At 45.1% G+C, this 27,493-nt stretch overlaps 1 protein-coding gene across 1 annotated transcript in view; it reads right to left on the bottom strand.

Moving 5' to 3' along the window:
* The window catches only part of LOC144771843 (omega-amidase NIT2-like), an 823,895-nt gene that overhangs the window by 167,057 nt on the left and 629,345 nt on the right, over window positions 1-27,493 (bottom strand). The window contains exon 7 of the mRNA XM_078656107.1: window positions 1,928-2,006. Within this exon, the coding sequence (XP_078512233.1) occupies window positions 1,928-2,006 (79 nt within the window). The remainder of the gene's footprint in view (window positions 1-1,927; window positions 2,007-27,493) is intronic.

Raw genomic sequence — 27,493 nt, 5'->3', positions numbered from 1 at the left:
TTTAAGGCTGCTTAGTCCATGCTACCCCTAGGATAGCTTGTATATAAGGTTGACTTACAACCACCACCATAAGGGATTGTTTGGACTGATACAAGGTGCCCACAGAACTGTGGACATCATATACCAGGCCAACTTCTCACATTGTGGATAAACTTTCTTTGGATGACATTTTACGGGATTCTGTTTTTAGAAATGAATTGGGTGAACTGATGGGTTATGTTCACAACATTTAAAAAAAATAAATGTTATTCCTATTCAACATAAACTCAGGAGAGTTCCTTTAACTGTTAGGGACGAAGTTAAGTCTTTAATTAATGAGATGCAACAGGGAGGCATCATAGAACCTGTGGAAGCATCAACCTGGATATCTCCGGTTGTGATTTCTCGCAAACCCGATGGCAAAATTAGGTTCTATGTGGACCTCAGGTCCCTTAACAAGAGTGTTATTGCTGATACTTTTCCCCTTCCCAATATTGGGAATTAGTATCCCCATTAAAAGGTGCAAAACTCTTTACAAGGCTAGATCTAAAGAGTGCGTATCACCAGGTTCGTCTACATGAAGAATCTAAAAGTCTCACTGCATTTATTACTACTGAAGGTACATTTCAATTCACGCGCCGTCCTATTGGTTTCACGTCAGCTGCCAGTGTTTTTCAGCGAATGGTTACGGATTTGTTTAAGGATGTTGAGAGAGCAGTTTTTTCCAAGATGACATTTTGATTTTGGGGAAAACTGTTGAGGATCACAATTATGCTCTCAAAGAAGTTCTACACAGGATTGAAAGACCTGGTTTAAGTTTGCGTAAAGAAAAGTGTTTTTTAGGTACGAAATTTCTGCACAGGGTATCAAACCAAAGAAAAATTTGTTAGAGGCCATACGTTTGCCACCTTTCCCTGCAGATAAAGATCAACTCAGATCATTTATAGGCTCATTGAATTTTATTCGAAATTCGTGAAAAAAAATTCTGACAAAACACTCACTTTGAGACTTCTTTTAAAGAAAGGGGTGAAATTTACATGGGGGAGTCTCATACTGAGTGTTTCAATTCCATTAAAAAGGAGTTATGTGATGCTAAGGTTTTAGCCCCTTTGATGTTAGACGCCCTTCTACACTGATGGTTGATGCTAGTGCCACCGGTTTAGGTGCGGTTCTTTTTCAGAAGTGTGATGATGGTGAAAGAACCACAGCGCAATCTACCCCAAATAGCCAAAAAAGGCTTAGCACGGGGGCCTAGCAGCGAAGGGGTTAAGAACCACCCAAAGATCATACAGAACATTAGCTTAGAGCTGCCATAAACAGCTGTCTTCATCCAGAATCAATTGTATGATCACCTATGGCAGTGCTATAGTCAGCACGAATGACATTGTTCATATCACCATCTGTTGCTAATAACACAGTGTGAGTGAAATGAGTCCTGGGAACTCCATCTTTGTTTCAAATGAAAATGATGACCCTTGATTGCACAAGTGGTTCTGTTTAAAAAGGAAAAGGGTCAAACATAACTATCCAAGCCTAGAGTTTGATGCTCTAGCCCCGGACGGTCGATTTTGTCGTTTTTTTTTTGCTTCTCTAAGAGTAGTGAAAATCTTTTCAAAAGAGTATAAATCAGTTACCAAATGTTTCTGCTACTGTTACTGCCCATAGTCCTCCTTAACAACTCAGAAAAAGCTTGCCAATATTATCCCTTGGCTGAGCCTTCTTGGAGCTAAATATCTGCATTGAAGTACTCACAGGAGTGGAGCTAGAAGCATGAAGTGGTTTTGAATTTGTAGGTGCATGACAGCACCGAGCAGACGTGCATCCAAAAGTATGGCCAACATTCCTAGATCTTTCTGGAGACTCTTTGCAATGGATGAGTATGAGTGGATGATGAATTGACTCTTGCACCAAAGCTATACATTTGTAGCAAGAACTATTTTCCATTTACCTGCTCCTTTGCAGCAACTCCCAATGCGCAGGTCCTGTTGTCATATTAAAGGCACTTGGATATACCAGAAGCTGGCAACCTAAACACAGTAAAGCACAACAAATCAGCAACACATTTCACAGCACAAAGATACTTTTAAATATCCAAACTCCTTATAGGAGACCATCAAAGTTTTATATTTAATGAGTCTGAAATATTAATTTAACCGTGGAATGTGCCATGTTTTATTTGGAGTATAATTAGAGATGCCTTTAGCTCTGTGTTGCCTTGTCACAAAATAAAAGTGAGTTATTTTAATCCTAAATTGATAGCTCAAGTACGTACAAAGGATATCTCTAAACTATAAAGTAGACAAAATAAGACAGTCAATTGATTGCTTGAGAAGTGACAACTTAAGGGCATAGAACAATGATATCAGCCAGCAAAACTGACTTTTCTCTGAGGCAATTCATAAAAAATGAAAGATTATTTTGCGGAATTTAATATCCTACAAGAAATAAGGGGTGACCATGTGCCTGCAGTGGAGAAGCTGGGATGATGGCAGTCCGTTGTGAGAAATTATCTCGCAGATGTCTATTGAGGTTAAAAATGTAAATGTGAGAGAGCACAAATCTGAAAATGTAGAAGTGCACCATATTTACAAGCACGTAGTATTATCTTAGTGTGGAATATACAAGAGTGTCAACTTATATAGAGAAAATATATGAGTGTTTGTGTTTAATTAGAATAGATGCATATATAAGTGTGAAAAACTAATGTAGAGGTTGTAGAAATGTTAAAATGATGTTGGAGTCACACGTTAGATGGCTAAGTGAAAACGAAATGTAATTCTGCAAACCATGGAAATGTGTAGGCCACATGGCATTTCACAGGAAACGAAAGATGCTGCTACACTTTTAGTGACGTGGATTCTAATGTCATTTATGTCATTTGAGTGCAAATGTATTATTAGGCATAGTATTGAAGTATATGTTTTACATAGATGTGTTATATTTTAGTATATGTGTGTTAGTTAAATATCGTTTAAACAAAGAAATTAAATGTGCATATTGCAGAGGCCCGTTTCATGTAATTCTGGTAGGCCTGAATAGATAAAGTTGCTTCTTTGATCTGCAAGAGCTCGTTAAGGAGAAGTCGCACAGAGCACGAACGATAGGTCTGTTTAAGATGTTTTATGGCTCTTAGATATGGTAGAGACTGGAATTTGGGGCCTACCGAGAGAGTGTCTGTTTGCAGGTGCAAGGGGAACTTAAATCAGAAATAATGAATAGGCCCTTGTTCAGAGGCGCCAGGCACCGGCCTGTAGGAGTCTTCAGGAATTTTAGGGGGTACCGCTTGGACGGAGAGAAGCCTGGGAAGCAAGGTCAACTTTAATGAAGAGTCCCGAGGAGCACCAGTACGGAATTTGCCGCTCAAAACTGCACCACGTGAGAGGCGTCTCAAGGGGCGTTCCTATTGGAAATGTGATTTTGTATTAGGGATAGCACCCCGGGGTGGAGTTAGAGCAGATGATCTGAGGAGCTTAAGAGAGCGGATGGGTAGGCAGATAGAGAGCTGAAAGACTTCGACTTTGAGACAAAGACTAAGGGAAGTGTGTGATCTTCTTTGGAAGTCACCACTGCTGACACCTTTTTAGGTAAAGATCTTGTTAAGTAGGGCTGTCACTTAGTCTAGAGTAGGGACAGACTAACTTGTATTTTTCTTTTCTGTAAATGACTCTCAAGTTGCAACTCACAGGGATTCTTGCAACCCTCATGGTCTTTGAGATATTTTTGATAATTTCCTTTTGTCGTTTGAGAGCATTCAGAGATTATCTTTTTAAACTAATACCTGTATACCTTTTGAATCTTATTCTGAGATGTTTGTATCTCCAGATACTTTTGACTTTGAATTAAACTTTTTAACCTTCTCCAGTGGTAAGTGGTTCTTTAGAGTGGTGTAAGTGCTTTCTTGATTAACCTAGTAGTGGATTGCCTTTTACTCAATGACAGGTACCAACGATTCAGTCGACCTGAGCTGGGATCTGGTAAGATAACAATAGACCAGAAATCCCGCGTTATCAGTTGGTAGCAGAGTGAGGATGGTTATCTTCTTGAGGAAGGTAATCTAGACTAGGTTAGTTTACCCCGAGGTCCCTAGAGTTCGAGAGGTGGCCTGCCGAAGAAGGTGCTGACGGAGAGAGAAAAGCAGCAGTATCGGACGAGAGTGAGTATAACAAGGGTCATGCGTGGACAGATTGCGGTGTTTTGTGTTGTATCTGTATTGTAATGTCTTGCGGAGTTGAATGCCTGTAGCGTGATTGTGAGAAGGTTGTGAGCGCGCGCAACCTGGTAAAATCTTAAGTTCGGGGTAGAGCTTAAGTGGTTCGGGTGTATCGAACATCCAGAGTAATTGTCGACCAGAGTAAGGAGGTCATGAGGTACCATTGACCGCCGCAGAACCGAGATAGGGGGAGTGCAAGAGTGAGTGTGTGAGTAACGGACGCTGGTCGAAAGTTACTGTGTGTAAGTAACCTATCAGAGAAGGCGATTGTCTGGACGTAAACGGAAAGACATTTCGCCAGTTAAGGTGACAATTACAGATTGACTGTGGGCGTACAGTCAAAGAAAAGTGATCGCTTGGACGGAAGTAATCATTTTTTCGAAGTATGAATGGGACGCATGCATAAACGCGGAGACGAGCTGAAAAAGGAGGGGAACTGCTGCGAAGGGGGACGAGTGACGTCGGCAAGAGCCGCGCTGAGATAGGGTGGCTAGTGAAGAGCCGCGCCGCGATAGGACGGTTGGTGTGACGTCGGCAAGAGCCGCGACGGGATTGGGCGGCTGGTGCGACGTCAGTGAGAAGTCGCGTTCTGATAGGCCAGTTAGCGAGAACCGAGCTGAGATTGGTGGATTGTCATCGGGAAGTAAACAAACGCGGAGAAAATAGAAATATTGTAGGTTTTGAACATGAAGTGTTTTAAATGTTTGAGAGAGATTTTTAAGAGAAAAAGAAGGAACTCTTATTACGGGGAAGAGGCACCGCCGGAGGGTACACCAGCTTATTATATGGCAGCGAATGTTGGCTTGCATACGATACTATGGATTAGTGAATGGAATAAGATTTCGGAAGGGAATGAAGAACTGACGTTTCCTAAGTATGGAACGTTCAAGTTAGAGGCGTTACATCGGCTGAAATCAATTATGTCCTCATTGAATCCTCAGCCCAGACCAACCCAGTTCGAGGCCCTTAATGCGTGGCTTAGGGCGGCACACGACAGAAATATGAACAGGCACCAAGACAGGTTGAAGCGATCAGTAAGGGCAGAGCGAGATGCCAAATGGGATGCGGACGCCAAGAGATGGAGGGTGCAGGCTATTGAGGTGGATAAGTTATACCCAGTGAGAGAGGTGACGGGAGAACAGAGGCTCATGGAAGAGGATGAGGAGAGCGAGTCGGAGGACAACTTGATAAATAGGTTGCTAATAGATAGACCGCCTCCGAACGTTGGGAGAATGGAGGATAGGGGACTCGCAAGGGATGATGGGCCTTCCATAGAGGGATATGTACCACTTCCTATATCAGAGTGGACATCGCCCAAAGGTGAGGATACACCTCAGCCTAGTACAGTACCGACAGTAGTCGGAAGATTTGTGGTGCAGAAGGTACCGGAAACAGAGAGAGTTGAGTCCTATGGGTTGCCAGATGCTCTACAAGTACCCGTTACGATAGGTCCTATAGTATCGATTTACAACCCCGAAAGAGACAGAGAGGAAGAACAGATGAGGTTAGATAGAGAGAGAGCAGAAATGGAAAGGAAAAATAACACGACAAATGCCTGGAGACAATTGCCAGGACCAGTGACGTGGAACACCCCATTTGAGCCAGCAGTGGGTCCCGCAGCAGAACAGGGGGGTCAGAGAGGACCGATGGACTTGAGGGGACCACGGCCGAAATCCTTTAAGGAGCTGAGGGTCGATTTAAGAGAATGGGAGGGGTCCACAGAAGCACCAACCAGCAGACCTAGAACAGAAGCAGAATGGGGAAGCCGAGGCAACGGAACATTGTCTCACTGCGGGGCTAGTGCAAGTAGTCAGGAGTGTGAAGGTAACAGGCCGGAGAGTAGAGGAGCTATACGTCATACTGACGGTGGGAATGAGCAAGAGAGACGGGAGAGGAGTACAAGATGTGGGGAGACACCTGGTTTCATTCAAAGCGAGGGAGATCAGCGGACCCATGAATACAGAGAGAGGTTTAGATGTACGCACCATGCACCTAATGAGAATGTACAGCACTGGAGTCGTGGGAGCACGGGGAACAGTGAAGGATCTTGCCATGGGTCGAGAGATCAGGGACCACCGGCAAATGATGAGGACAGGGGGAATAACGGGATGTCTTACCATGCATCTAGGGAAACCATGCAGGATGGGACTGGTGGGATTACGAGAAATGGGAAAGTGTTTCACCATACACCCAGAGAGGATGGAACTGCATGGGACCTGGAGAGGTGGGAACAAGGGAGGACTCCCCATAACTCGCCTGAGCCTAGACGTAGGACTCGGAGCTGGGATGGGAGAGATGTGAATGGACCCCCTAGAACTAGCATACTGAGAGCTGCAGTAAAGGCCAAAAGACTTGATGTCAATAGCTTAAAATCTGATCTGGATGAGATAATAGATGGGACGTTGCCCTTAGAAAGGATCGACCTGTATGAACAAGATGAGTTACTGTTCATAGCAAAAGATGTTACCAGAAAGGCAAGGGCAATTCATGAGAAACTGTCTGGACTGGCAGACAAGTATATGGTAGACTTGTCCAGAACGAGGACCTTACAGAGTAACCATAGGTTGCAGTATTCAGATCAAGACTTAGATGAGAAGAGAACTACAGGATTAAAAACACACATTAGGGAGTTGATAACAGGAATAAGAGTGTGGAGAGATCTGGACAAGTGGGAAGAGAGGTGGTCCAAAAGGGGTACTGTTAGGAGGAGCACAAGTGTGATGTCTCCGGAAGGAAGGGTAATGCAGATGGAGGCATTTCCTATGAGAGAAATATCGAATGGGAACTATGTGCATGTGCCCTGGAGTAGAGGAGATTTGGCTGCATTTACCAACTCATTTCCTAAGTTAAGGGACAATCCCGTTGAGTGGTATAAGCAGGTAGAAAGGTTTGTGAAAATCTCGAAGGTATTGTGGATTGATTTAAACACCTTGTTTGACATTGTGGTGCCAGGAGATTTGTGGACAGCATGCAAGACTAGTGTCGAGTGGCCAACGGTAGAACCCAAAAGGAACGCTGCCACAAATGGTCCGTCTGAAACTGTAATGTTGAAATATGAAAGAGTAATAACTTGGCTGAAGGAAAAGGTCCCACCACAAGACATAGACTGGGTAAAAATAGACCGAACAAGACAGGAACCCAAAGAGACAGTTCATGAGTTTTATGAGAGATTGCTGAAAACATTCAAACAATACAGTGGACTTGATGTAATGGATCCCAAGGATATAGGACAGTTTGTGTCAAAGTTCGTTTTGGGGTTGAGACCTGATATTTGTTTGATGATTCAGCAACATTTGATTTGTTGGCAGACCATTAGATGAGATTTTGAGGTATGCTAGGTACTGCAGTGATGAAATAGATTCCAAAGCAAAGAAGCTAAAAGAGAAGCTGATGGTAGTACAGATGCAGTCAGCTGGAAAGGGCGGACAGCAGCAGCAGGGTACAGGGACAATGAGACGGAAATCAAGCAATCAGAATAAGAACAGTGAGGAAAGCGTGGGACCTAGAGTTGACATTGCTACGTTAAAGAAAACGACAAAGTGCCACCAGTGTCAGCAGGTGGGGCATTGGAGACGCGAGTGTCCCTATAACCCTGAGAACGGAGAATTAGAGCAAGAGGAAGAGGTTCCAGAGGTTCCGATTCAAGGGGTACCAGTGCCAAGAATCAAGGTGGCCAAAGGGGGGACTTCGGCTCCGCGAGCTCAGTTTCCGCAGCCAAAAAAGATTTCGACCGGGGGAAAGGTTTTTAGACAAATGCCGCTTTTCATAGACGAGGAAAAAGGTTATTACATTGATCCATTGACTGGTCAACGTGTAAGCAAAGAAGAGGACTGTACCCTCGGGGCAGTTCTGGAAGTGGATCAAAGAGGACCGTTTGTTGAGGCTGAAGTGGCAGGGTGTCCTATGACATTCTTGGTGGATACTGGAGCTACTCGATCAACTCTGAGGTCAGCAGTGGTTCCGGATTTACCAATGTCGGGGGAAACAATCCAGGTGGTAGGAGTCGCAAACAAGAGAATGACTAGCCCTTTGACGGAACCAGTGTCAGTAAAAATTGGAAATTATACGAATGAACATCAGTTTGTAGTATGTGATTCACGTCCTGTGTGTCTGCTAGGGAGGGACTTATTGTGCAAACTAAATTGTACCATATACTGCACGCCTCAGGGAGTAGAGGTAGAAACGACAGATGATGATGCTACCTTCAAAATTGTGAACGCCAGAACATGCATAGAACTGTATCCTACTCTAACTGTGGAGGATCTTTCTTGGGACTTACGCGAGGCAGTATCATCAGAAGTATGGGATTTTACAGGAGAAGAGATAGGATTAGTCAAAGGGGTAGAACCAGTGAAGATCATGGTGAAACCAAATGTTGATTATCCAAGAACGCCACAATACAAGCTGTCCCAAGAGACGATTGCAGGAATAAAGCCCGTGATCGACTCCATGATTAAACAGGGAATACTGAAAAAATCGTGGGAAGTCCATACAACTCCCCGATTATGGGTTTGCAGAAACCTAGTGGGAAGTTTAGGATAGTACAGGACCTGCGAAAAATTAATAACATTGTTGTTTCATGTTGTCCAGTGGTACCGAATCCATCAGTAATACTGTTTCAGATACCATTCCAAGCTGAGTGGTTCACAGTGATCGATCTTTGTCAGGCTTTCTTTTCAATCCCATTAGATGAAGAGAGCCAGTATCTTTTCGCGTTTAAAATGGAGAATCGCGTCTTAACATGGTGTAGAATCCCACAAGGGTTCACAGATAGCCCATCAATCTTTAATCAGTTACTGAAAAAGAATCTTGAAAGTCTGGTACTGCCCCAGAATTCGGTTCTGGTCCAGTACATAGACGACCTACTTGTTGCGTCAGAAACAGAAGAGGCTTGCAAGGAAGACACCATCGCCTTGCTGAACCATTTAGCTGAAAATGGACACAAGGTATCTCCGAGTAAATTGCAGTACTGTCTGACAGAAGTACAGTACTTGGGTCATCGGATAGAAAAGGGAAAGCGTAAGGTGTCAACAGATAGAATAGAGGCAATCATGAAGATGAACTCGCCTACAACGCAGAGAGAAGTCAGGATGTTTCTAGGAATGGTTGGTTATTGCCGACAGTGGATAGCTAACTTTTCACTGAAAGCAAAACCCTTACAGAAACTGACGCACAAGGAGGTGAGTGATCCGGTACCATGGGACAACGAGTGCTTGATGGCGTTCCTACAGCTGAGAGATGACTTGTGTCGTGCTCCGGCTCTGTGGATGCCGGACTATGAGAGGCCATTTTCCCTTTATTGCTGCGAAAGGGAGGGCTGTGCTTTGTCAGTCTTAGTGCAAGTACATGGGAATGCCCGTAGACCAGTTGCATACTTTTCGGCTACCTTAGATCCAGTAGCCGCAGCGTTGCCCGGATGTCTCAAATCCGTTGCTGCAACAGGTGTCAGCATTGAACGTTGTGAAAGCATAGTGATGGGACACCAGTTAGTGGTGTATGTACCTCATTCTGTGGAACTGTTAATGACCAGGACCAAGACCCAGCACTTGACCAACAGTAGGCTCACGCGCTATGAGCAAGTTATTCTTGCTGCAGAGAACGTGACCCTTAAGAGGTGCTCTGTCTTGAATCCTGCTACTCTGATGCCACTTCCTAATGACATAGAAAGCGAAGACTGTGAAGATCACGATTGCCTTGATGTGACTGAACTATGCACGAAGCCCAGACCAGATATTGTGGATGAACCATTGATCGACCCCGATCAAATTTACTTTGTCGATGGTTCATGTTTAAGAGACGATACTGGTCGGTTGAGAGCAGCTTATGCTGTTTGCACCATTACTGGAGTTGTGGAAGCCGCTTGCCTGGAAGGAGTACGCTCCGCTCAGGTAGCAGAAATTGTTGCATTGACCCGTGCCTGTATAGCAGGTAGCAAAATTAGAGTCACCATCTATACTGATAGCCAATATGGTTTCGGTGTAGTTCATGATTTCGGGCAATTGTGGTCTCAGAGGGGTTACATGACCTCCTCTGGTTCGCCAATCAGAAATGGAGAATTTGTGCGGCTGCTGTTAGAAGCATTACAGGGTCCAGCTGCAATAGCGGTTGTAAAGTGTGTAGCACATACGAAAAATTCAGATTTCGTGTCACAGGGAAACAGATATGCAGATGAAGTTGCCCGCTATTGTGCAGAGCATGATTATTCTTTCACGGAGGTGGAAGTAAGTGGGGCTCAGGAAAGGACAGAATTGAGCATGATGCTAGAAACAGTCGATACTTGGGAAGATTTGAAACAAATGCAAGACAATGCACCTGAATCTGAGAAACAGGCGTGGGAAACAGCAGGGTGTGTGAGAAGCGAAATGGATTTTTGGATTTCAGCAGATGGAAGGGCTGTGTTACCTGAGGAGCTAGCGAGCCCAATGGCACGACAGATACATGGTCCAGTGCATTTGGGAAGGGATGCCATGCTGAGGGTGTTCAGGCAGACTTGGTATTGCCCAAAGTTTAGGATTGCAGCAGAAGCAGTGTGTAAGCGATGTGTCACTTGTCAACAGTTGAACATAGGGAAAAGAACACCAGTTACACTGAGTCACATTGGGAGGTCTGGGGGGCCTTTCAACAGAATGCAATTGGATTTTATTGAAATGCCAAGGGTCAACCGCCTTAGGTATGTTCTGGTGGTAGTATGCATATTTTCCAGATGGGTTGAAGCGTACCCTACACGCAGGTGCGATACACTCACAGTAGCAAAATTGTTGCTTAGAGAGTTGATACCGCGCTTCGGGGTGCCTGCCTCTCTGGAATCGGACAGAGGGACACATTTTAACAGCGAAGTTGTGAAGATGCTTTGCTCTGCATTGAACATTGATCAGAAATTGCATTGTAGCTATCGACCAGAGGCCTCAGGTATCGTGGAACAGATAAATGGGACATTGAAGTGTCGAATTGCTAAAGTGTGTTCATCTACTTCCCTGAATTGGCCTGATGCTCTTCCTTTGGTCCTTATGAGCATGCGTAGCACACCCGACAGGAGGACAGGTCTCTCTCCGCATGAGGTGTTGATGGGGAGGGCAATGAGACTTCCAACTATCCCCACAGCTGCATTGCTAAATATTACAGATGACCTGATCCTGGATTACTGCAAGGGGTTATCTGACGCCATTCATTCTGTGTCTCTTCAGGTACAGGCAGCAGAAGTTCCAGCTTCAAGAAATCAGTGCCACGACCTGTGCCCAGGAGACTGGGTGTTGGTGAAGAAGCACGTCCGGAAGAACTGCTTGGACGTGCGCTGGAAGGGGCCTTTCCAGATAGTCCTAATCACTAACACTGCTGTGAAGTGCGGAGGACTGCCAAATTGGATCCACGCTTCCCATACTCGAAGAGTTCCAGCACCCCTGGAAGAAACAGCTCCTCTCGCAGACGAAAATCCAGTGGTGGAGGAAGAAGTCCAAGAGGGGATCAGTCAAGCTGTGGGGGTGTCTGAAGAAGTTGGGAGTGTCACAGATCCAGAAGAGGAAGGAAGACAGAACGGCAGTGAAACTGAAGTTGCTACAGAAGAAGAAAGCTGTTGTGAAACCAATTCAGAGACAGAACAAATCCAGAGCGATCCAGAACTGAGTGAACGGACAAGAAATAGGAGAACAAGGCGTGGAGCGGCTACCTGGCCTGAAAGAAAAAGGAGGCCAAGCTTGAAGCCAGCTTGAGAGGAAACTCTTGCTCCTATATCCGAAGACTCAGATCCAGAAGAAGGTGCACCAGGACAAGAGCAGGAAGGTCCGAGAAGATCAAGGGGGGTGCGAGTGCCTTGCAGAAGATACGCTACTCCTGAGTGGACCTACCTCACTACAGATGTCCTCAGCGGGACGCAGAACTGGGAGGGTGAGGGAAGTGACCCTGACCAGAACTGACCCAATCATCACAGTGGAAGTAAGATTCCTGTTGCCAGGATTGGAGGTCGAAAAACTTCAGACACTCAACATCGTCTATCCTCCTCTCCTGAGCGGAATAAGAAAATTGATCTTTGAGACTGTTGAGTTTCCGTGTTGCTGTTCAAGGAGTCCAATACTGGAGGGAGTCCTTCTTCGTATGGAAATATTTGAGCTAGTGGTGGAAGCTCTGGGAACACGCATAGTCTCGGACTGTTAAAGACTTTGTAAAGAACTTTGTAAATATTGATTGGAAGATAACCTAGCGCCGAGTGGAAGAAGAAAGAATTGGGACTTCCCTTTTAGTGGATGGAGAAGGGCTAGGGTTGCCTATTGCTACAGAACTCAGAGACTGTTTTTGCGGAGGGGATTTTTCAGTTTCCAGGAGGTGTGGTTCGAAAGATTGGAGAAGCAAAGGAAAGAGACTTGTGCTGTGAAAGAAACCCAGAACTACACTGTTTTGAGACCATGGAGGCTGGCAACCCGAACCGCAGGGCAAAATGTATAATAGGCACACTTTTAGGGATAGTGATTTGTCTTATAGTTTTAGTAGTTACTGTATCATATATAGTGGGACATGAAAATGATGTGAAAATAGAAAAAGAAGCAAAAAGTATACCAACACAGAAGCCTCCTGTGGTTGGTAAACAGGGGGAAAATACAGCGAAAGAGAAAACTTTATTAGATGCTGAAATAAAAAGATTACATGCAGATGAGTCACAGGGGAATTTTAAAACGAATGCTTATGCCAAATTGCTGTATGAATATATTGATGTCATGGAGGCGAAGAACTGCTACGTCTGTATGCAGTTGCCAGGTTCTGTAGATGAAGGCATCAGATACCATCATCTTCCATTGACCTATGGAATCTCATGTAGTTTGTTGCTGAGCATATTTTATGAACGAGAGGGGTTTGAGTATTATTTTTCGAATTTTGATTCGGTACTGCCAGAAGTGCCGAATTATAAACATCTAAACAAGTGGGATTATTATAAGTGTGAGGACAGGTTACAGAAATTTTTCATTCCATTGAAAACATTAGATACTTCACATGCCCGAAGAAATAATTTGACTTGTAAAGTGTCAGAAATTGAGAAAAAGTTTATATTGCAGGTGGATGATCGATATAGGAGGCAAAAGATCCTAAAAGCTTCAGGACAATGGAAAACAGATTGGACCAGGGAAGAAAGAGAACACCAAAGAAAGGGTAGCAGTGGTCCAATAGCTTTAGACCGGGAGAAAAGGGGAGAGCTATGTATACACAGAAGTCGAACATATTATGAGAATGTGTTTGTGGGAGAAGTTCATTGTGAACATGCTTTCCAATTAGAGTACTATTCTAAGGATTTCCTGAAGGAAAGGCAGGTGATCCCAAATGTATATTTTGTCTGTGGAAGAAATGCATACGTGAAACTACCGGATAATTGGTATGGATCATGTTATTTAGCAATTGTCTTCCCCAAAATATATCATGCTGAGGACTTAGAAACCAAAAAGAGAGAAACATCAGCTAGAGGAAGAAGGGGTGTAAGCGCTGAGGAGGTAGTTGGAGATGTGTTTGGTGCTATGTTTCCTATTTTGGGGATAGCACTAAATGATGTTAAAATAAGAAGATTGGCAACAGTTGTAGATAGGTTGTCCGCCAGTACTGCTAGATCTCTAATGCTGGTGGAGGGAGAGATGCAATCGATAAGGGCAATGGTTCTTCAGAACCGACTTGCTCTAGACGTTCTATTAGCAAAAGAGGGCGGAGTCTGCAAGGCTTTGAAGGTCCAGGAATATTGCACTTACATTCCAGACAATTCAAAACCTCTCGAAAAGTACATTCGAAACATTACTGAGATACACAATGAGATAGAAGATTTGACTAGGATAACAGTGTGGGAAAAGGTAGGTCAAGGAATGGGTAAAGTTGGAGGTTGGTTTGCCAACCTAGGGAAGAATATCATTTGGTACATACTGAAACCTATCATCATAATAGTGATTTGTATAATCACCTTGTGTGGATTGGTGAAACTGTACAAATGGTATAGAGCAAACAGGTTGCAGAGATCTATGAGGGAGCAGGGAAGGAGATTAGCTGCGATGCAGGAGAATCAGTACCGGAGTCTGAGGGCTCTAGAAGAGATGAAACGAGGGAAGGTTGCAACAACTTCAGTTTGATACTCTGTACCTTAGAAGGGTGTTGTGATGATGATGACTACTGTAAGTCATCAAAGGGGGGATTGAGAGAGCACAAATCTGAAAATGTAGAAGTGCACCATATTTACAAGCACGTAGTATTATCTTAGTGTGGAATATACAAGAGTGTCAACTTATATAGAGAAAATATATGAGTGTTTGTGTTTAATTAGAATAGATGCATATATAAGTGTGAAAAACTAATGTAGAGGTTGTAGAAATGTTAAAATGATGTTGGAGTCACACGTTAGATGGCTAAGTGAAAACGAAATGTAATTCTGCAAACCATGGAAATGTGTAGGCCACATGGCATTTCACAGGAAACGAAAGATGCTGCTACACTTTTAGTGACGTGGATTCTAATGTCATTTGAGTGCAAATGTATTATTAGGCATAGTATTGAAGTATATGTTTTACATAGATGTGTTATATTTTAGTATATGTGTGTTAGTTAAATATCGTTTAAACAAAGAAATTAAATGTGCATATTGCAGAGGCCCGTTTCATGTAATTCTGGTAGGCCTGAATAGATAAAGTTGCTTCTTTGATCTGCAAGAGCTCGTTAAGGAGAAGTCGCACAGAGCATAGGTCTGTTTAAGATGTTTTATGGCTCTTAGATATGGTAGAGACTGGAATTTGGGGCCTACCGAGAGAGTGTCTGTTTGCAGGTGCAAGGGGAACCTAAATCAGAAATAATGAATAGGCCCTTGTTCAGAGGCGCCAGGCACCGGCCTGTAGGAGTCTTCAGGAATTTTAGGGGGTACCGCTTGGACGGAGAGAAGCCTGGGAAGCAAGGTCAACTTTAATGAAGAGTCCCGAGGAGCACCAGTATGGAATTTGCCGCTCAAAACTGCACCACGTGAGAGGCGTCTCAAGGGGCGTTCCTATTGGAAATGTGATTTTGTATTAGGGATAGCACCCCGGGTGGAGTTAGAGCAGATGATCTGAGGAGCTTAAGAGAGCGGATGGGTAGGCAGATAGAGAGCTGAAAGACTTCGACTTTGAGACAAAGACTAAGGGAAGTGTGTGATCTTCTTTGGAAGTCACCACTGCTGACACCTTTTTAGGTAAAGATCTTGTTAAGTAGGGATGTCACTTAGTCTAGAGTAGGGACAGACTAACTTGTATTTTTCTTTTCTGTAAATGACTCTCAAGTTGCAACTCACAGCGATTCTTGCAACCCTCATGGTCTTTGAGATATTTTTGATAATTTCCTTTTGTCGTTTGAGAGCATTCAGAGATTATCTTTTTATACTAATACCTGTATACCTTTTGAATCTTATTCTGAGATGTTTGTATCTCCAGATACTTTTGACTTTGAATTAAACTTTTTAACCTTCTCCAGTGGTAAGTGGTTCTTTAGAGTGGTGTAAGTTCTTTCTTGATTAACCTAGTAGTCGATTGCCTTTTACTCAATGACAGGTACCAACGATTCAGTCGACCTGAGCTGGGATCTGGTAAGATAACAATAGACCAGAAATCCCGCGTTATCAAATGTTAACATGTGTACTTTGTACATACTTTGTATTCTCTATAAAGTATGTCAAAACAGTTACTGATGGAATTTCTCTTTTGGATTTTCCAGCACCTCTGTAACCTAATGTTAATGGCTTTCAAAAACCTTCCCAATTCCCTTTGTAAACCTTCACCCATGCTTCTGTAGCCTGTTCTCAGTGGTACATAATTGCATGTACCTATGTAAAACGGGCAACTACTGTCGGATCAGGCACATAAACCTCTGCAAATAAAAAAAAGTCAAGGTCAAAAACTGCAAAATAAGTGATTCATTTCAACTTTTTTCAATCGCGCTGCTGCACCTGAAAAGTGTTAGTGAACTTTACACAGAACAAAGAACGGTTATACATATTTAACAGAAACATCGAATAGTGGAATAAATAAATGCAGTATTTGATCAGGTGAAAAGGAAGCAGTTCGTTTTCAGCCATCTCCTGAAGGACAGAGGTTCTGTTGCATTCTTAGGTGAGGAGGAATGGAGTTCCAAAGATTAGTTACAGCAGTAGTAAATTATTGTTTCAGGGCTAAAATGGTGTGAATTCCAGGGTTTCCATGAATGAAGCCCCATTGTCTACTTGAGATAGATAGCAAGCTGACCAGATACGGTGGATGTTCCTGATGGAGAGCTTTCTACAGAAAACAACATAATTGAAATGTGATCATAAAGGCCAGTAACATTAGAGAACTTGAGAGCCATACTGCCTGAAGAAAACACCTACTTCGCTGATTGCTCCATGTGTTTGGACTCTCTCTCTGCCGAAGTAGAAGGGAATGACCCTCCCAACTGTTTCAAGGAGGACGAAGCCTGGACTACCAAATTTTACGAAGATGAGTGGACAGGAAAGCAGGATACCCTGGAACCACCTTAAACCTCCTTGCCATAGACCTGAACACTGCAGGAGCAGTCATCAGCTTCTACCACACATCAAGGATGGGCTCATTCAAAGCCTCGTTGAAAGGGAGCAAAGTCTCTGAGACAAAAGAAGGGGAATGGAGCACCTCCGTCAAAATATTAGACTTCAACTCTGTTGTGGGCAGAGTCAACTCCAGCAGATCCGATGCCTTCCTGTTCACAGAGTGATAAGAAGTCACTTCCTGAGTTGGAAGACCTCTTGGAGACGAGAGCTCCTATTCAGGAGTTGCATCCAGGGCACTAGCTTTCTGCAGACCTTCGAACTCCTGATCAGGGTCCACAATCTCCCCTTACTCAGCCTCCTCATGTTGTTCCCGGTACTCCTCCTCTATCATCAACCTCTGTGCCTCTCTGCTAGACCTTATTACTGGAACTGGCATTGGAGGCGCCAGATGCGGTGCCAGTGAATTCGGGATTGGCGCGAAGGGGTCTGCCAGGACAGTACTAGATGCTGGTTGAGACAGCACCGGTTCAGAACCAGAAAACGCCGGGAAGATCCGCCCAGGGGTACTCGTCCATCCAGAGATTGTACCAGCGTCAAGAATTTCGGCGTCAGGAAAACTCAACTCCCTGGAGCCATCTGCATAAAATGCAAGAGAGGTGCCTGAAGAAAATAAGGTGGCAAACCTCCCAGGGAGTATGCCAGTGGACCCATGGGGCCAGCTGGTGCACCTGTGGGGTTTGCCGCTCTGGCGAAGAAGCCAAACATCGCATTCAGGAAATGTGATGGATCCATATCCGGAGTCGGTAAGGCAGAATACCCTGGATCCGGTATAGCAGGCTCCGAGACCACTATAGGAGGTGGCACATTTGGCTCCGGTGGTGGCGCCGGAGACCCTGGAGCCAGAGATAGAGATTTGAAGGCAACAGTGAAGGTGTTGACTATCTTGGCGCTGGCGGAGTCACCGCTCTCGGAGCCAGAGACGGGCTGGAGACACTTCAGGAGGAGACGACGGAGAGGCTCCATCCTTCTGATGATGCCAGGGAGCCGGAGACACCGACTTTGGCATTTCATTGTGGGAGGGATGGGCAGAAATAGAAGTTAGGAGGCTTCATTGGTTTGTTAATGATTATAGTTTATTGCAGTTCTTGTCACAAAACAGTTTTTGTGAGTCAGAATCTGGTCCCTTGGGTGTCGTCCCCTGGTTCTTCTTTCTCTGTTCTGATCTGGGTAGTCTTCGTTGAACAGCCAGCCATCCCCCAGGAAGCTCGAAGAAAGAATAGAGATAATGGTAAGTAGTCCTCACTGAGTCTAAGATTATTTTTTATTAAGGATCCACCACCACATCAGGTATGAAAAAGAAGTTTGAAAACTAACCGGTGTTCGAAACTGCGCACGTCGTTCTATTGAGACTAGTGGCCAGAGTGCTTCGGTCCTGTGACCTGTTCCTTCACAGGTGCTTAACTACGCCTCAAGAAAGAGAGTGATGAGGGAGGAAAAAGCTAGTACGTTACTGTGGCAAAGGGAAAAAAATGGCTCTAAACCAAAATGCGTGTGGTATTATCCCTGTGATTCACCCCAAGTGCAGGCAAACAAGCAATGCTCCTGTGTCCTACCGCAACCCCCACCCCACCCAGGCCCTGCTCGCATACGGCATCACTCACAGTCCGAGCCGCAACTCTCCTGAGTTGTGGCAGCGTTCTCTCCTTTCCTGGGGGGAATCCACAACTCTTCGGACCACTCCTCGTCTTCTTCTTCACCGTCCTGGACTCTGCCAGTTTCCTCGATCCCCCGCAGTGTCTTTTCTGGTCCTTCTTTTTTGGCGTTCCGCAACTCCTCCGAGTCCCGCCTACCAGTCTCCTTCACGTGACGTTCCTCTCCTTCCTGTTCAGCCTTTTCTTTATCCGGCGGGCCATCTGATTTGTTCTCTTCTTTTGGACCGCCTCCGTCTCCCTGTAGGGAAGAGTTCTCGGACCATGAATTAACCGGAATATCTCCTGAGCAATTCTTGATTTTTACGGCTGAGACTTCCGTTCGAGGTAGGAGGTGTGCATTGGAGTGTAGGTCGTCAGGGCCCACCCGACATCCCCCTTCCCTAACTTTGTCTACCAGAAATGGATCTAGTGGATACCTTGAGAGGAAATCTGCATTGGTTTGTTCCTTTTCTTTCTGATGAAGGGTGTTGAATCTAAAGGGTTGCAATGCTAAGAACCACCTTAAAACCCGATCATTATGCCCTTTATTTCATGAGAGCCACTCAAGTGGCACATGGTCTGTGTAGAGAGTAAATTCTTGGCCATCCAGGTAATATTTTAGGGAATCAATGGCCCATTTGATGGCCAAGGCTTCTTTTTCAACTACTGCATAATTTTTTTCACTGGGGAACAACTTGCGGTTGATATGAATAATTGGCCTCTCATTCCCTTGTGAGTCATGTTGGGACAAGAAAGCTCCTAGGCCGTATTCCGAGGCATATGTTTGCAGGATGAAGGGCGTGTTGTAGTCTGGGCTAAGGAGTACTGGTTTAGTTGTCTATGCCTCTTTTAGTTGGCAAAAGGCTTGCATTACTTTGGCCGAGGATTGTCTAAGCTCTTTTTCTGTCTTTTTATCTTTTCTGAGCAGATCAGTCAGTGGGTAAGATATTTGGGAAAACGAGGGTATAAACCTTCTATAATATCCTAGGATTCCTTAGAATCTTTTTTCATGAGGGGAAAGGCTTGTCTGGATATGGCCGCTACCTTTTCCGCTTATGGCTTAATGTGTCTTTCCCCTTAAAGATATCCCAGGTATTTACCAGAACAACCACCCAGATAGCTTTTAGCGGGATTGATAGTCAGTCCTCCCTCCTTTGGAGCTTGGATTACTTTGTACAAATGGGGTACATATTGTTCCCATGTATCACTATAAATGATGATGTCATCAATGTATGCGGCTGCGAATTCTTCATACGGTTTGAGTATGCGTTTCATCAGCCTCTGAAAGGTAGCAGGAGCTCCATGCAGGCCAAAAGGGAGCATAGTAAAGTGATATAAGCCCCCAGGCGTAGAGAAAGCTGTTTTTTCTCTATCTTGTTCTCGTAGGGGTACCTGCCAGTATCCCTTGCATTGGTCAAGTGTACTTATATACACGGGCCAATCTTTCGATCATTTCATCTACACAGGGTAAAGGGGATGCATCAAATTGGGATATCTTTTTTACTTCTCTAAAGTCAATGCAAAACCTAATAGAACCATCTGCCCTGGGTAAAATCAAAATGGGGGAACACCATCCACTGTGTGAAGGTTCAATAATACCCGTTTCCAGAGTCGTACCTTCTTTCCTGGGATGGTATGGAATTTGTGATGTACTAGGGTCGTCCTCCCAGGGTTTATTAAAAATACGTCCTGGAGTGGAGACAGTTCCTTTCATAGTTCCTGTCTAAGGGGTATTAGTAGGTCAGTATCAATACTTTGTTGGAATAGTGGGGCGAATATTCTATTTTTCCTATCATACCTGGTTTAGTACCTTGCCATTTTTTAAGCAAGTTTATGTTACAGATCTGGGTATTCTTTTTATTTTGGTGGTCAAGTTCCAGGCGGCATGTAACAAGGGTTCCTTTGTCTATAATTTTAAAGGGGCCCTGCCATTGTCTTATTAACTTATGGTCAGATGTAGGCATCATCAGTACGACAATGTCCCCGATATTTAAGGATCGTTCAGTGGCCTTTTTGTCATACTGCTTCTTTTGGGCTTCTTATGCTTGCTCCAAATGGGTCCTCACTATACTCCTGATTTGGTGTAGGGGTTTAACTCCCGCCGCTTCCTCCTCCCATTCCTCTTTTGCCATGTCCAGCAAGGTACGAGGCTGTCTCTTGTATAGAAATTCAAAAGGGGAGTACCCCGTGCTCTTCTGTTGCTTGCACCGCATGGCAAAAAGCACTAAAGGCAATATGTCTTCCCATTTACAGGTTTCTAATTCAAGTAGTTTTTTTTAGAGTGGTCTTAAGGGTGGCGATATATCCCTCCACCAATCCGTCTGGTTGAGGATGGTAGGCCACCAATCGTATTTGCTTTATGTTTAGATGTTGACATACTTGTGTCATTAATTTGAAGACAAAAGGGGTTCCCTGGACTGTTCTAATCTCATTTAGGAATCCCACCCTGGAGAACACAGTGATCACTGCCTTCACTATTTTGGTTGCATTGGTGTATCTTAATGCTATTGCCTAAAGGAATCCTGTAGCGTAATCTACGATAACCAAGACATACCGACACCCACTGCGTGAGGGTAAGCGCGGTCCGATCAAATCCATTCCCAACCTCAAGAATGGCTCTTCTATAATTGGAAGGGATAGTAAAGAGGCTTTTGGGGGTATATACCTGCTGTTCTTTTGGCATGTGGGACACTCCCTGCAGTATTTTCGTACTTGATGGTAAATACCGGGCCAATAGAATTGCTCTAAAATAGCTTCTCAGTTTCCTCCCCTCCAAATTGTCCCCCAAGGAGAAGACTATGAGCAAGAAATAGAACTTTTTCCCTACAGTCTTGGGGAACTAGTAGCTATGTTCTCTGCTCTTTTCTTCCCTTTCAATACAGTAACCCTCTTTTTATCACGAACCGGGGACCTGCAGGCTGGTCATCTTCTATCTCTACTGCCTGGTTCCAGGCCTCTTTGAGTGTGTGATCTTCTCTTTGTGCTACATGGACCTTCTGATCCTGCTCCCAAATGCAGCTGTCTTTAGTTTTCGCCACTGCAACTTGGGTCCATTCTTTCTTTTCTTTCCTTCTCTGTCCTTAACTTTTCTTCAGTTTAGCCGGCGGCCTTTTTTGATCCGTAAGGAAATCAAATGGAGCAGTTTCTCTCCATTCACCTTCACATGACCTTGTTTCTTTTAATAAGTCCTCTATATAAGGGCAATAGTTCCCTAGGACCAGGATTTTGGGCAACTTAGGAATGAGACCTACTTTGAGTGATACCGGTTGGACCGTGGGGTTGTGTTGTATCTGGACTTCTGTGGTCGAATACGGCTTTTGGTCCTCGTGCACACACTGAATATGTACAGCTCGTTGTGTGTTTCGTACCCCTCCTGGGATTGCTTTGGGTTGTATGACACTCTGAAGACAGCCGATGTCGATCAATGCCTCCCTGGGCTCCCTGTTGACTCAAACCTGTCAATAATAGGGGATGGTTTTATGTTCCTCTGGCATACACAGATAGGACCTAGTCAAACCCACCTCCATGAGTTCCTCCTTTTGGGGAGAAACACTTGCGATATGTCCAAACATCCCCCAGTGGAACACTGGGGCCCTGGGTGGGGTGGTAGGGGTCTTGGAGCAATAGGTAAAGGCCCTTGTAAAAGGGTCACTGTTTCTGGCTTTTTCAGAAGGAGAGCTCTAGCTGTTCTATTGGACAGTCCCCTTTCTTGATGTCTCCACAGAATGTCCTCTTTCCCCTTCTGACTCTTGTGCTCTTCTAAAAGCACTGGTAATTTCAACCGCCCGTTCTAGGGTCAACAGAGTGTGCTGTCGCACCCATTTTTTAATAGGGGGTGTAATGAAGATAGGTAGTGCTCCAAGTATACTTTCTCCATGATCTCTTCCTTAGTTGCTATCGTGTGTTTTAACCAGTGATCCACCATATCTCTTACCCTGTAATATAAGGCTCTTGGGGTTTTCTGGGGTCCCTTTCGTATCTGACTTAAACGGATACTGTAAGTTTCTTTCTAGATTCCTATACGTTCTAGTATGCTTTTCTTAACCTCTTCCTAAGGGGTCATACCTAATGGATTGGCTGCTTGGTAGGTGGACTGAAGGTCTCCTGATTGAAGCGGTCCGAGATACTGCCCCCATTTATCTAGGGGCCAGGCTGTCGCTCTGGCCATTCTCTCAAAGTTTGAGTAAAAAAATCTGGGTCTTTCCCACTAATGTATTTTTGCATTACAACAGACGGAAGAGTGGTATGTAACCCTGGGCGAAGCACTACGCTACGCTCGCGGAGTTTGCGAAGTTTTCGCAACTTCGCACTACGCGAGCTGCACGTAGCACAGTGCGAACATGCGTAGTGCAGCGTAGCGTAGTGCAGCGGTCATTTTTTGCTTGTTCGCGGTCCTGAACGTCATGTTCGCGACCGCAAGCAAGCAAAATGACATCCCGGCGAGATTCTCAACGCGAGGAGGTCAGGTTTCTCATTGTGAGTGGTTGCGCATGCTCGCGACTGCTCTCAATGAGAAACTACCTGTTCGCGTTGAGAAAGCTGCCGCTCGAGTAATAATCTACTCGAGCAGCAGAAAACTACAGCTCGCACTGTGCAAGATGCCGTTTTCAATGCTTGCACAGTGCCGGATGCTTGTCCGCACTGTGCAATCATTGAAAACGCATCTTGCACAGTGCGAACATGCTACTACGCAGCTCGCTTAGTGCTACGTGAAGTTCGCGTAGTGCGAAGTGCACTTCGCGTAGTGCTACTACGCGAACTACGCCCAGGGTTAGTGGTATGGGCCCTCTGTTGACCAAGAGTCTCCGCTAGCTTGCCTATTACCATCTCTTGAGCATAACCTTGTTCAGTGAGAGTCTTGTGTAATTTCTCCCTGTCTTCTTCGGCGACCGCCAATAACATTTCCATGATTTTCCCTAATTTTTCCTGGTTGTCCGCCATTTTATTCATAACCGCCTCCATTTCTTTCAATCCCACTTCTGACACCACCAGTGGGAGGGATAGGCGGAAATAGAAGCTAGGAAGCTTGATTGGTTTGTCAATGATTATGGTTTATTGCAGTTCTTTTCACAAAACAGTTTTTCTGAGTGAGAATCTGGTCACTTGGCTGTGGCCCCCTGGTTCTTTTTTCTCTGTTCTGATCTGGGTAGTCCGCACTGAGTCTGAGATTATTTGTATTAAGGATATACCACCACACGAGGTGTGAAAAAGAAGTTTGAAAACTACCCGGTGTTCGAAACAGCGCACATCATTCTATTGAGACTAATGGCCAGAGTGCTTAGGTCCCGTGACCTGTTCCTTCACAGGTGCTTCACTACGCCACGAGAAAGGGAGTGATGAGAGAGGAAAAAGCAAGTACGGTATTGTGAGAGAAGGGAAAAAAATGGCTCTAAACCAAAATACTGGCGGTATTATCTTTGTGAATCACCCCAAGTGCAAGCAAACAAGCAATGCTCCTGTGTCATCCCGCAACCCCACCCCACCCAGGCCTGGCTTGCGTATGGCGTCACTCACCGTCCGAACCGTAACTCTCCTGAGTTGCAGCAGCGTTCACGCCTTTCCTGGGGGGAATCCACCACTCTTCGGACCACTCCTTGTCTTCTTCTTCACCATCCTGGACTCCGCTGGCCCCCTCGATCCCCTGCAGCGTCTTTTCTGGTCCTTCTTCTTTGGCATTCCGCAACTCCGAGTTCCGCCTACCGGACTCCTTCACGTGACGTTCCTCTCCTTTCTGTTCCACCTTTTCTTTATCTGGCGGGTCGTCTGATTGGTTTACTTCTTCCGGACCACCTCTGTTTGCCTGTAGGGAAGAGTTCCCAGACCATGGATTAACTGGACTATCTCCTGAACGGTTCTTGATTTTTACAGCTGAGACTTCCATCCGAGGTAGGAGGTGTGCATTGGGGTGTAAGTCGTCAGGGCCCACCCGACACTCATCTTTCGGCAAACGATGCTGGGACCCATGGAGCGGCTTCTTCTTATGCTTCCTCGACGACTTCGAGGTATGCAGAGTCGGTGACTTGGATCAGGACAAGCTTCTCTGACCCCCTTTTTGCTTCTTGGCTTTGGCCATGAACAATTCGGCCTCCCTCTCCTTTAATGGCCTGGAGTCCATGCTCCCGCATGACAAACACTCCCCAATATCGTGGTCCGACAAGAAACACCACAAACAATGATCATGAGGGTCAGTAAAAGACATATTGACCTTCACATTCCCTGCATGGCTTGAATCTGGATTTCCTCTGCGCAGCCACTGTCGCTGCTAGAAAAATACAAAGACTTGCAACAACGAACCTCTCAGAATTGGAGAACCCTGGAAATAAACATTACGTGTCGACTGCACGCAAAAAAAGGGAACTGACTTCAGCACGCCAACGAGGTCTTCTTATGGCACCAATGACATCATGCGGAGTCGCGTGATGAGCCGTTCCATTGTGACATCCCATCAATGTGAGAGAGCTGAGAAGAAAAGTTTCCATGGAATGCTGCGCATGGGGGTAATTCAAAAGGTGAGGAATCCACAAGTCAGATGTATCCATCAGTAATTTGCCTTTGCTGTGCCCTAGTAAGCATTGGATGATGTATTATGTGCAATGAGACCTGGTTTGGCCAGTCGTTATTCTGATATGTTGAGGAAACAAGGAGAGGAGAGATGGACTAACTCCTATGAGGGGACACTGATGACTATATGGTGTCCCCAGTGCTGTGAAAGGGTATAGTAGTGTCATCACCTTTCAACAGGTAGACAGAAATGTTTCATGCTCAACATTCTGCAGGGAATGACTGAAATGGGTATTGCCCAACTGCCTAGATTAATGTACAAAGAAGTCACCTAAACTAACTTACAAAGAATCCATGCTGGCTTCAGAATGTGTTAAAAATATAATCCATCTGCACATGAAACAATCACTATGTAGCAATTTACATTAGAGAAAAACCAAGAAAGGTCACTCTGCTTCACATGCCTGGTTCTAAGCATTTCGACTATTTTACAGAGCTGACATATTTCTGCCTAGGAAAACTCTGAGGTCAAAGGTAAAAAACATTTTAGATACAGAACTCCAGTTGTAGTGTATAGGAGGCTGGCTTAGTATATGGTGCACACATATTTAAGTGATGCACCTTGCACTAATCCAGGCAACCCTTATGGTGGTTTTAGTGGTCTTTGATAACCATAGAAAGCTCTCAAAGTAGTAGCTGTGGAGAGCAGCATTCAGGCTTATCTTGACGGAGTTAAGCAGCTTGTCTTACCAGTTAATCATGTAGTTTAAGTTAAATGAAAAAGAACCCCACAGTGTGTATATAAAAATATGTCTATTTATTTCACAACACTCACTAACACATTGGTATTTCTCCCACCCAGACATATCAACACAAGCACACTTCAATTGCAATAAGGTAGGTAGCACACAAATCAGTGGTATCCAGGGGGAGACCAAACCATATATTATGAAAGTGGAATGCTGTGAGAAGTTGGCCTGATATAGATGATGTTTCCAATTCTGGAACCACCTTGTATCAGTCCAAGCTATCCCTTATGGTGTCTGGTTGTACGTCAACCTTGTAGACAAGCTATCTTAATGGTAGCATAGACTAAGCAGCCTTAAAGGCTTAACTCAAGAGGTCGTGTTAAGCGAGCTGTTTTACCAATCACAGTCCTGTAATATCAAATGAAAGGACACCACACAAGTATATATTATTAAAATATATGTATTTATTTCTACAGATAATCCCCAGTACTCTTTATGAACAAAGGGGCACAAGCGTTAAATCAAAAGCACAGTATAACATACAAAGTTGCACAATTATGGATGAGGGCGAGGGGCCACTCAGACCATATACTAAGAAAGTGGTATAAGAGATACCAATCGAACAGTGGTTAGGCCTAGGGCCTAGGGAATCGCTGGGAGCAGTCGGGACAAGCAATGCTGAAGTCGGGAAAAGCCCGCGGGATTCGGGTGCAGTGCTTAAAGCACACGCATGCACCATTGCAAGTCAATGGTGCGTAAAAGTTAAGCAAACAGAGTTTTAGGATACTTCCGCTGAACCTAGAAGGACAAAACTTTAGACACAGACCCTAGAGGTGTGTACCAGTGTGGAAACACCGGCGTTGCAATGTTACCTCACCCACAGGAAGCGGGTGCATAGGGTCGAAGTGGCGTCGGGTTTCGTCTCGCAGGTTCTGGGTGCTTGAAGCTGAAGATGCTGCAGGCGATGTGAAGGAGAAGTGTTTCGGTGTGATCCAAGGGTGGATCAGAGACATAAAGTACCTGAAAGCAGAGGGGACAGAGTCTGGCTCACTCAGCAGTGACCAGGGTGGAACCAGGACGGAACCAGGCAATGTCGGGCGCAATCAGGTGGTTGTTGAGGAGCTTCTCTCTGCTGTCACGTGGGCTCTGGGGCATCTGCGACGTCCAGGAGCGGGTCACGATCTGTGCCACATAGGCTCTCGCCGTCGGCGCTGTCGGCTTCAAGATTGGATCAAACAACACTTGGCAAAAGCAATCCACACGGAACTGGAAGATTACTTCTCACTCGGACCAGGAGGGTCAGAGTGGGTACTCCTTTTCAGGGGTGTGGGTGCAAATCTGGAGCAACCAGAATCACAAGTCGTATTTTGGTTTTCGTCGGCACAGGGGCCACAAGCCAGCTGGTAAGTGACCGGGCCAACATGTGAGCCAAAAGAAGCAGAAGGGCCCCACGCAGCACTCGTCGAGTGTGGAGGGCTGAACTTCGGTGCAAGAGTGGCTCAGGGTTGGGGCTTCTCAAACCCCGGTGTACAGCTTCGGGGGTCACTCGTGGGCTGCACGGTCAGCGTCTCGTGGTCTTTTCAAGATGGCGTGCCCCACGCTACCGGTCACCTCCACGGGTCTCAGCTCTGCAGGGACTGTGGATCGGGCTGGAAGAAGGCAGGCAAGCTTGATCTCGTTGATCTCTGTTGCTCGAGTTCCGGCAGGAACTGCAACAAAGCAGACGTCGAGGTGCTGGATGGTGCCTGTTTGCACAGGGTGGTCACTCCTTGACCACAAGGGAGATTCTTCAGTCTTCTACGTTGAGTAGGATGTCAAAGGCTCCAGAGTTTTGTTTCTTATGTTTCATCAGGATAATCTGAAGTGCATTGGCACTGCTCCC

The sequence above is a fragment of the Lissotriton helveticus genome, chromosome 8 (genome assembly GCF_964261635.1).
Source record: "Lissotriton helveticus chromosome 8, aLisHel1.1, whole genome shotgun sequence".
Classification (NCBI taxonomy): Eukaryota; Metazoa; Chordata; class Amphibia; order Caudata; family Salamandridae; genus Lissotriton; species Lissotriton helveticus.
The sequence above is the reverse complement of the archived record's forward strand: the minus strand, read 5'-3'. Positions and strand labels throughout refer to the sequence as shown.